The sequence below is a fragment of the Amblyomma maculatum genome, unplaced genomic scaffold (assembly GCF_055883805.1).
Source record: "Amblyomma maculatum isolate TAMU_Amacu unplaced genomic scaffold, ASM5588380v1 scaffold_13, whole genome shotgun sequence".
NCBI classification, from domain to species: domain Eukaryota; kingdom Metazoa; phylum Arthropoda; class Arachnida; order Ixodida; family Ixodidae; genus Amblyomma; species Amblyomma maculatum.
Window position 1 is genome coordinate 1506549 of NW_028146738.1, and position 11036 is coordinate 1517584.

General features: G+C 40.9%; 1 protein-coding gene across 1 annotated transcript; it reads right to left on the reverse strand.

The window, feature by feature from the left end:
* Nucleotides 1–1079: 1079 nt before the first annotated feature.
* On the reverse strand, nucleotides 1080–10213 carry LOC146172097 (uncharacterized). Its single transcript, XM_084585933.1, has 4 exons — nucleotides 9722–10213; nucleotides 8454–8510; nucleotides 4853–4930; nucleotides 1080–4499 (listed from the first exon to the last, which is right to left on the reverse strand). The coding sequence occupies exons 1-4, from the start codon at nucleotides 9931–9933 to the stop codon at nucleotides 4493–4495; spliced, it is 354 nt and encodes a 117-aa protein (XP_084442059.1). The 5' UTR covers nucleotides 9934–10213; the 3' UTR covers nucleotides 1080–4492.
* Between the last annotated feature and the right edge of the window lie 823 nt (nucleotides 10214–11036).

Genomic DNA, 11036 nt, shown 5'->3' on the forward strand with positions numbered 1-11036 from the left:
GGTATGAAGAGGAAAACTAAGAATGAGACGGGGTCCCTGCTTAATCCGACTGATTTGTTTAGCAACAGGAGAGACCTTGTCGAGCTGCAAAAGCAGGGATTCCCCACCATTTTTGGAGGCCCCTTTCATGTGAGGTGATCTGCACCTGCTTATGTTACCACAGAAGTTTTAATTATTTCCCCTCCATCCTGTGACATATATTATGTTGAGGCATGCAAAAGGAAAGAAAAATAAAGAGCCTCTGCCCGTGCCACAAAGTATAACGGGCTTCCATCCTGTGACAGTGGACTACATAAAAAAAATGTAATTGAAAGAGCTGATGCAAGTAATTTTTTTTTTACACCGCCACCTTCATCCCTATCACTATCGCCCTTCATCTCTCAAATAGTTCTGTCTGTTCTTTTCTGCTTCTTTAGGGGAGGAAAATGGGCTATGTCAGAGTGAGTGCCGGACTAGTCATGTCTGACTGTTAATGGCTTTGCTTCTGTTCTGTGTGGTGCCAAACTAATGCATCACTCTCGCACTAATTGCAATAATCACATCTTGTCCTTCTTAAATTTAATATATATAGAATAAAATGGGGCATATTGCAGAAGTGTAGGATAAAAGTGAGTAAGGACAAAAAAAAAAAGGGGGGGGGGTGTTTAGGTAAGCGCTTTAGCCCAGGGCTATTTTTTAACTCTGCAAAAGACAGAAAATTAACGCTCAAAATCCAGTCAGGCTGAGCAAAATGTGGTTATTTTCATCATGGTAAAAGAAAACAGCTTTTCTTTATGCCCTCTAACTTTCCAAACAAGTGTTTGTTGCAATCTATAGTTGTTCCTTTCTGTGCAAAAAAAAAGGAAATCTCTTATCTGGCATCTTTATTTTAATGAATCTGCAAAAAACTATGAAGTTTCGAGCTCTAGACTCGCTGCTTCATCAAGTAGGCATGGCTGAAATCATATTTAAACAATGTGTTGAAACTTTACGGATATATGGAAGCACAGAAAAAGTGGAAATCATGACTCATGTGTCCCTTTGTAACTTATGAGCTGCTCAGTGATGTATGTATCATTGTAGGACAATAATCACGAAGGTTGCAAGACATTCAAAAAATTTATTACACATTTTAAACCAACAAAGAATGGTGACTGCACAAAGAAAATAATAGAATCAAAATATAACAGCACCTGTTCTACAAAATGAAATGAGTGAGAATACGAGCCATCCATTAGAATCAGCCAAGTGACACCCGAAGAGCAATGGAGTCAAAACAATAAGCTTAGCCCATTCACGAAGCCAGAGACAACCACGGCTTCATCTTGCGTTATGAGCCTTTGTTTTAGCCATCCTATGTAGTTCCCTGTAACCCAGTTGTTTGAGCATCAAAAAAAAAAAAAATTTAACAATCGAGTAAGACGTGCGAAAGCTTTTGTGCACAGGTGGCAGTTGATGGAGACGAGGACATCCAGTGCACAGTGCAAGAGTGTGTTGCAGTCTGCACATGGGGGGATCCACTGCAGTTATAGCTACAGCACTTCATACTTGCTTCCCATGAGTAATTCCTGGGTTTGAATCCACTATGTCCCCATTGTTTCTTTTTAGTGTGAAAGCACTACAAGCAGACACACAAGCATTAGACAATTTGGCTATGCCCTGAACCGCTGGATTAGTGCTAAATACATTCATGCTCACATAAGGCACAATAAAAGACACTAACTTCAAAGCATCCTGCCCATTCGTAGCTGACCATATTTTCCAAAAGCCTAGACAGTCAAAGCCTAAGAAGCTGATGCCCACCTGCCCCCTTTGCCCCATTACTGCTGCCATAACACTCAACAAATGGGAGGAAGCCGCTGGCTTGGTAATCGCTGAACAATATTGTTATGAAGACGAAATAATCTACAATATTCTTACTGATATTGCCGCCAACTGACCCTGCCACTCTGTCACTGACACAACAGCTCTAGCCAACTTTGGCACCGACCCTGCACAGAACATGCAAGTTCCAACTGTCGACTTTCAGAATCGGCAAGCCTCGCTGCCTCAAGCATTCACAAGAGCAGTGAATGTTATATGACCTTGCTGGACTCCTTGATTGTGACTTTCAATGGCAACAGAAAGCTATTAATGAATAGATGTCAAGATGAACATAAGTATACCCAACAGCTTGCCTTTTCAGATCACTTGCCCCCCTCTCTCCCGTTTTATATCACCCTTTCAAAGCATGATGCTCCAAGCCTTCATTACCATTTCAAAAGCTGATCAGAGTGGAAGCAAGTGCTTATAGTGCAGTTCGGCAAGCAACTTTTTCTTATAAAGGCAAGATCTTGTCAATGTGCCTGAGTAAGCAAGCAGCGAGGAATTCACTTCACCAAAGACAAGATATCTGGAACGTGCCCACTCTCATTAACTGACAAAGATATATTAGTAGCAGATTTAGGAGGAGGAACAACTTTTATTTCATTTATCTCTTTCTTCCCAAGTGGAGCCCTGCGTTCAGTGCTCCATGTGCCACCACTTTCCTCCAGGCCCGTTAGACTACAATTGTAAGAGGTGCAAAAGAAAAAAAAAATGAAAGGCCAGAAAGTGAAAAAAAAAAACATAGAGACAAAAAATAATCGGAAAAAGAAGATGCACAGAGAACACATCCTTCACTACATCAGGTTTAAACTGTACCCAAATACTCGCCAAGCAGGCAAAATTAGGAAAGATGTATGAAAGGGTAAATGAAGCACAATTATAAATACATACCTCATAGAAGCCACATGACAGGAAAAAAAAGCAAGCTTACTTGTAACAATGGCAAAACACTTAGCAGGGAGAAGGAAAATGTACATATATATATGTATGTATACAATTGGAAAAAGAATGAGCAAAAATGACAAATGTAAAAGTAAAGGCAATAAAAAACTCAGTAAGCATCCATGACTGGAAAACTTCCAAAATGCATAAAGCTGCACAAGTGGAAACAAGGAGTGAAAGAGGAAACCGACACTTACTAAAGGTAATGCCTATTGCACCAATACTGCAGGCTTCTGGAGCTCAAGCCTCAGTGAATAACAGTGCACCACAGAGGAGTTATGAAATGTATCGACACAACTCGTGTAACTATTGTTAAAGCATCTAGCAGAGCTGGTTCAGTCTAAAGGAGTAACTCAGACCTGCACATCGCAGCACCTCCAGCAAAAAAATGATAATAATAGAAAATAAAAGAAATAATAATAAAAAGAAAGAAGTGGTATGCCCAAAGTACCTATTTGCTCGACAAAGAAGCAGGAGCCCTCCTCTGTACAGAGCATAGTAGGGGGTCTGCAGGGGGTCTGACACCTTCCAATTACCTAGCTCAGTCTTCAAACCTCATTGGGGTGCAGATGATCTCTATTGGAGGTGAGATGGTCAACACCAGGCTATTTAGCTGAGTCAATTTGTTTCTTTTCTACCAAGGGCAGTCATACTCGCTTTCTAGCCACAGTGTGAGTAACTGTCACATGACACCAAAGCAGGCACAATGTTGGTAATCGGGGATGAAACCATCCACCACATCAAAACGAGGTCACGGCAAGGCAAGGTCCCTTGACTCTATTAATAAACAGGCACTTAAGATGTGCCTTTTCTAGCCACTTCAATATGCTTCACAGCAGTCCTGCACACTGGAGCAGGATCTCAATATTCGTACGAAGAGCCCCCGGGGTAGTAACACCAGCCACACCCATAAAAACCATTAAATTGTTTATAGTTTCCGACTGCTGAACGAATGGCATCCACTGAATATGCAGCTGCAAATACCCTTATTTGGACCTGTTCTCCATGTTTAACTAATGAAAATCCTAAGGAAAGCTTCTGTAGCTCCTTTGCAAAGAGTGTAAAAAGAGTGGTCATGTTTGGCTTTGAAAAACCAAAACAAATAGCAGGCATAAGCCTGTTCTGCTTTCAGACTGCAAGGTCCAGCTCAAGAATATCACACTGAACTGGCCAGATGTCAAACGTTAATTTTTAAAACACTTTAATTCTATCTGTATTCCACAATAGTGAAATATTGTGAGTTGAAAAATCAGCCGACAGCCTGGCATGTTCTATGCCATCCACTACGTCATCACACTTCCTCTGATTCTTTGCGGAAGCAACTTCAAGTTTTGCTGCCCAAGACTTCGTTGAAGCTGCTCTTTCAAAGGAATTACAAGGAAGGAAGAGCAAAAGGCTATGTCAATATCCCATTCACAGTTCTCGCAGTGAATCTCAATCTGAGCTGTACTACCCAAGTACCTGGTACAATGAAGACAATAAAAGTGGTTCTCAGCTTCAGGAATGTGTACACCCAAAGCTTTGAAAAGCAAGTATATTTCAATTTTTTTAGCTTTTCCTGGGTACTAGATGATATTCAGCAGGTCCAGCGGGTCTGTCATCCCCCTGGTCGCTGACTTTATGGCGCATCACATAGGACATGAGAAGGGCTGCAACTTGTGTCCTCTCATCAGCAACTTGCAAAGTACTTTGTTGAGCTCTGCAGTCAGCATCTTAAAATAAATGAGATATTCCACAAATATTAATTGGAGGAAAATGTTAGTTTACATCAAATTTTCCTACAGTCCACTTATACATAAGTGCCAAATAGCAGAGTCTAACTGATACAATGACAGGTGTATTTTACTGACAAACAGTGCGATATGGTTCCTTGCATGATAAATTCCATTTTTTTACATTTGTTAGGGTCAGCATAAAGGTGAGCATGTACTGAACATGCAAGCCAGAGAAAGGTTATCTGCCCAAAATGCTTAACATTTGCACTTCATTCAAAGCTTTTGGTGTCAAGATGGAATTATCTGGCATTTAAATCTTCAGCATTTCAGAAAAAAAGAAACATGCTCACTTGAGGACCTCAGTCTTCATCAGAACCTGAGCTGTCTGCATCACTTGGCACAGGATAAGGTACTGGCACTTCTTCCTGCTTTGATAAAAAAAAATGTGAGTCCAGAGGAGAAAATCTTGCCTCACTCAATAAGAACTTAGCCCAGCTTTCCTTTCTGAAATTACTGAAGCTTAAAATATTCATATCATGGTAAGCTTCATGAACAGCACTGCACGCCACTTACAACTATTATATGACAGTAGCATATTAATCAATGTTGCATGGCAGTTTCATTAAACCAAGGAGGGGGAGCAGAAAAGTGGACACAACAGAACCAATTCTTTAAAAAAAGAGAGGATGGCCACTACATGCAATTCATTTTTATAATCAGTTTATGAGGCTCGATAAACGTTTAAAGAGACAATAGCTATCCCTGCTAGTTTCCTATTTAACTAAAATTTGTTCAATTACTTTTTAAATCTTCACATAAAGGCTGGTTCACATGCAAGCAATTGAGTGAACTCAGTGGTGAGCGGCATCGACACAGCAAAAAATTTCCAACAGGTTGGAACTGGAGAGCTGAAGCTGCCGGGACAGCTCAAAATAAGTTTTTTAGTTACTCCGGCAGAAATTGCTGGAGTTCTCACTTGCATGTGAAAGGCTTAAGCGCTCATATGGCAATTATAATCTTAAAAGCAACTGTTATAACTGAAATTGATTGAAACGCCCACCTAAAGCCGTATATGTAAACACTTTGGATGTTAAGGGGAGTCAATGGAACGAAAAGGAGAAATGCTACATGGTGAACGCTGGAAGGCCAAGTTTGCTACATGGCCGCTTGCCAACTGCAAGCCAAAAAGTGTTCGTAATTTCAGTATCTGGAACGATATTCAGCCAGGAAGAGCACCTTTTTTAGTAGTCTTGGCGGCATTAGAGTTAAAATCAGCAATTCTCCAGAACTAAACATTTAAATAACTAAATGTACATTGGAAAAGTGTAAATCTTAAGCAACTACATTGCCATAGGTCAAGCACTCATCTTTTATGTCTTTTATGATAACCTGAGTCTCCTAACATTGTGGCATCCTATGGCAGACACGAGTAATTGTGTGCAGCGAGGGGTAATTATGGCGTGCTCTTGTTGCAGCAAAAACGTGAAGATGCACGTGGTAGCACTGACTGACCATGATTTTGCTTCTTCCAGAGCCACACATGGCTCCTCCTAATGGTCAGGCTAGATACGTACATAGATCTGATTCTGCTAAACAATATTTAAGTATATATTTAGCAATTCTTTGCTTCCACCTTGCGCAGCTGCTAAATTAGAGGAGAAAAGAGTAATTCAGGCCCTACCAATCTTGATGCATAGAAGGTGACAAAGCCCTGACAAAGCCTTGAAGCATATTTTTGTTTATCCACTTCCCTCCAAAATCACAGTGACATACCTCTCCAAGTCACTGAACTGCTTTTTGCATAATTATCGCAGGCATTACTGATCACAGAATCTCACTCTTGGTAGCGCGAGTGACACTCAAGCTGAAAGAAAACTAAAAAACCTTCAGCGTGGTGCATATCAAAGCCACATCCCTGTTTATGCAACAATGTGACCAGGGCTTAAAGTGCTGTTTTGTGATATGGGTCAGGTATTAAAAGGTGGGAAAGAAAAAAATAAAAAGTATCTGAAGAGCCACTGACTTTTCAGTAAATCCATACAACTATAGGTGTCATTTGCATTAAAATTATGATTTTAAAGTCATCAATAAAGCTTGACAGAAGCAAATTAACAGACTTTAGTGAGTGACCTTATATTTATTGATGACCAACCTCAGATAGGGTGTCCCCTAAGCATGGTAAACACACTTGATAACACTGTGTATTTTGGAAACTGCAACTTGGTGACATTGGAAACCCTGTCCTTCTACAGGTGCTCTCATTTTTCAGCTTTTGTCAAGCCATTTCCTTGCGTTAGCAGCAACTCAGCCACTAATTCCTGTTTCTTGCCTGAGGCTATCAGTGTTCAGAGCGATAAATGGATTTCAAACCTGCAAACCTGGTCCTTTCTCCATGAATATGAGCATAATACTATGCTTTCATACATAGTCATCTTAATTACTGCATTACGACTTGGGATTTCACATATCCTTCACACGTGACATCACACCACTACAACACGTACAAAACCAAGCTTTACGTATATTTACATTCAGCCCATACTGTGCCAATATTCCCAAGTTTTTTCCGCAACTTAACATTCTTCCCATCTCTGCCTTACTCACGTATAACTTAGGCACTTTCACATATTGTTTTGTTAGTAACAACAATCTTCTCTAGTTTATATATCGTCAAGATCTTACTGACCCCAATACCATTAGATTTTCATCATGAAGTAATTTTCTCCTGCCAAGAGTGTGCACTAATTACCGTAGTTGGATTCACATCAGTCAAAGCATGGAATAACATACCTCCGGACATCAAATCAAGTCTCTTGCTACATTTGTTTAATGGCGCTCATTTTGTTCTTCAATTCTTCAATCATTCAGTGCCACCAACTAATGAAATACTTTACACACTTCGTAAAAAGTTACTTTTAAAACTTGTTTTCTTGCACATGTTCACTTGTTTGTATTAATATTTGAATAATGGATACTTGTATTTTCTTGTATTACTTTAGGCTATGCTGCTGTTCTTCCTTTCATTTTTTTTTATGATATGATACTACTTGTCGCTCTGTCTACGGCTACTTCTTTGTGGGGTATTCTATAATTTCAGAATGAATTTTTCTTCCTTGCCTCTATAACATTTATTTGTTATAGAGGCAAGGGAAAAAATTATTATTGTTATAACATACTATATTTTTACTTTGTACATTTGCTGTAACCACTGCTCCCTTTCATAACTCGTTTTAATTAGCTGAGGAGGTCCCAGTACAGTACATTTCACTATGGGACTCCTTTTGTATTTATTTATTATGTATGTAATGCTATCATATATGAAGTGAAATAAACTTGAAACTTGACAAAAAAAAAATTGAAATCTTGGACCCTGGTTGCAGTTTTAGTTTGGATCTTTAGACCTCAATCTTCTTTTTTTTTTCTACTTGCAGCACAATAGGTTACAAAAAAAAAAACAAGCACTAGAGCTACTGTAACGTTTCCATAACAAATTCTGGGACAGGCCAAACTAAAATGTTACAATTTTACATGCGCTGTTGCCGGCTGCTCCAGGAGAGTGTCATGCACATCTGTGCCTACTGGCAAGCAATATCTTGCTTTGGCCTGGTGTAAGAAAGGCAGGGTTATTGGTTATCACATTTATCACTTTTTAGTGGCAGCTCTAATAGGACACCAAGTTTCTCAACAGAGAAATAAAAGGTATTTTGAAACATCTCAAAATAAAGACCATCAAGGAAAGAATGCAGTGTGAGATGTCATGTGTAAACTATGCTAACTGTGCTTAGTTTGAACTGTGCTGAAAATTAGATACCAGATTATAAATCGAGAAACTTCGTACTGTGCGAATATGAAGTTCCTTGTAGTGGGGGCAACTGAAACAAATATGTAATTAAACACTGACAACTTTGTGCCATGAGCATTCTCTTTCTCTGCCAAAAGCTTTTTTCATACCTGTCATCAATCCAGGGGCACCTCTCTATCCTCGTCTTCATCAATGCTCTGTGTAACCTGGTAACAAAGAGCATAGATGTTAGACATTAAATCAGCCGACTTCATGAAACATCGGGCACACCGTTAACATACATTCAAGTAAAGCTTCGAATGCAGAGCTCTATGCAACATGCTGAAGTGCATGTGCCCCCCCCCCCTTCACACACACACACACACACACACACATAGCGGCCCTTCCTACTATGCTATATATCTAATAATGTAAATAATATATCCTGGTTCATATGTTAACCGCATGGAACTAAAATAGTAGAGTTAGGGCAAGGGTGATGCATTAGTTTAATTTCAGCTCACAGAATCCAAGCACAAGCTATTTAACAATCAGACGTGGAGGTAATGCATAAAAGACTAGTCCTGGACTCACACTGATATGGCCTGTTTTCCTCCTCCAAAGCGGCAGAAAAACATTGATGGAACTATTTGAGAGATGTAGGGTAATTGTGACGGTGGTGGCAGAAAAATATTTTCCTCATTATCTCATTTATTGTGCAGTTCCATTTTTTCAATGTTGTCTATCACCACAGGACTGTGAGATTCACAGTAAACCATTAAAATCACTTCTCCAGTCACTAAGCAAGTGCAGATCACCTCACAAAAAGGGACCTCCTAGAAATCCTGTTTTTGCATCTCGACAATTGGTCTCTCAACAGCTAAACAAAGATTATGCGGGGTTCTGGTTTTCTCTCTAAGTGCCTGTTGCTGGAAGTTCCATTATTTGTGATTGCATATATGATGCAGCTTAAAACAAAGCCCCTTCCCCCCCCCCTCCCTCCCCCTCCTCCTACTCTCATAGGTTGCAGCCCACTGGGAGCAGAGAGCTTATTTAAGTCTATGAAGGTGCTGTACGGAATACCGTGCCAATTACTGTAAAAGGTCAGTAAACATGGCGTCAGTGTAATGTCCAGCGCCCAGGCAGTGAGAGATTCAAAGTAGCAACTTCCGGGATGTTTGGCGTACTTATAACCCCCCCCCCCCTCCGCCGCTTTTTTTTTTCTTTTTTTTTTTTTTTTTACGAGAGATCTCGACTGCGCACACACTTATGCAAATGAGACGCTCCTCAAAGATCGCGCTTTCCGACCCCAGAACAATTATTAGACTCGGCTCTATGTTTTCAAATGAAATGAATTAACACCATGAAAGCAAGCCCAGATTTGAGTAAAGTCTGTCCGCGCGTCTTTAGCCAACCGAGCTCGAACGTATATATTTACCTCTCCGGCCGCCTTGTACTACTGCAGAGTGGTCGGTAGAACTGTCGTCGTCGTTGATCTCGCCAAACTGGGGGCGTCGAAGTCAGAAGCTCCACCGCTCGAAGAGGCATGAGAGGTCTCGGCAGCCATGTGCATTCTGAACCGCCGATTTTCTGTTTTTCTGTGCATGAGCACATATCTTGCTCAAGGTGGCGTTTGCACCCTAAAGGCATAGCGCGCGTCGTTCCACAGGTTCCACAGTCCCCCTTTTGTCACAGAACTCTCATCGACGAATCAGTCCAATAAAACGTATCCAGAAATCGTCCTGCCTTTACAGCTAGGCCTAGGCCTTCCCTTGGCAAAGCGGTGTGTGTTTGTCGATTAACTCTATGGATCTATGGTTTGGTGTGGTTGGTGTGGTGATTAAATAGATAACTGCCACATATCTGGTGAATAGTGTAGATCATGAACGTAAATGTACATACCACTGAAATTAAGTGGTACTATGCGCCACCTGCCTTTTGTATTTTCTGAAAACTACCTTGCAACAGTAGCCTTTAAGCCACAGAATCCTTGGCCTACATCGTTTTAATTCACTCGTTTTCATTCTCGGGATAAAAATTCAAACGCTGAAGAGCGTGAAGGACTGTCCGTTGAACATGCATGCATGGGTACATGAGCGCAGCCGCGGTATCCAAGTTGAAACGGACGTTCAGGGCACAAGATTAATTCCCGGGTCGCTCGAAATTGAATTTGGCTTTCCTGCAGTAACGCACTTGCACAATTGAACCGCTGAACGATTATGGTCTAATTGCCATAGTTTTCTTCAAGGATCATATATAGTTATTTGATACTGCCCATGGTAAATTGCATGGTCTAATTTGTTTATAGAACTTAATTCCCAGTTGATATATCTGGCTGGCTTATAGAAATTTCTTGCAAAAAGGGTCCTGGGTTCGCGCTGCAAGCTTTCATGCTCTACGTGCTTCCAGCATTAACACACGCTCGACCCCATGACTAGAGCACTGCACCTGATTTTCCGGTTCGGGCCCGGCCCATGCCCACCGTTTAAAGGCCCAAGCCCAGCCCGGGCCCATAACTCCAGGCCCGGGACTGGGCCTGGCCCATGCACACATGAACCAGGCGCGTACCTGACCCGCGTTTCCACTAGGCCCGCCCCAGGCCTGACAAAGTCTGCATGCGCAGACGCCTTAAAAATGTACTGCTTACCGCCAGTACATAAAAATAAGCCAAGATGAGACAAAAAAAAAAAAAAGAAACTTACAGTAATAATATTCTCAACAGAGAATTAATTGCAGTAGTATCTGTAGAAGCA

Coding starts and splice junctions, on each gene's coding strand:
- LOC146172097 (XM_084585933.1), bottom strand. CDS start 9,933: ATGCCTTTAGGGTGCAAACGCCACCTTGAGCAAGATATGTGCTCATGC. Junction 8,511..9,721: donor AGTACAAGGCGGCCGGAGAG/GTAAATATATAC, acceptor CTTTGTTACCAG/GTTACACAGAGCATTGATGA. Junction 4,931..8,453: donor TGCCCCTGGATTGATGACAG/GTATGAAAAAAG, acceptor TTTTTATCAAAG/CAGGAAGAAGTGCCAGTACC.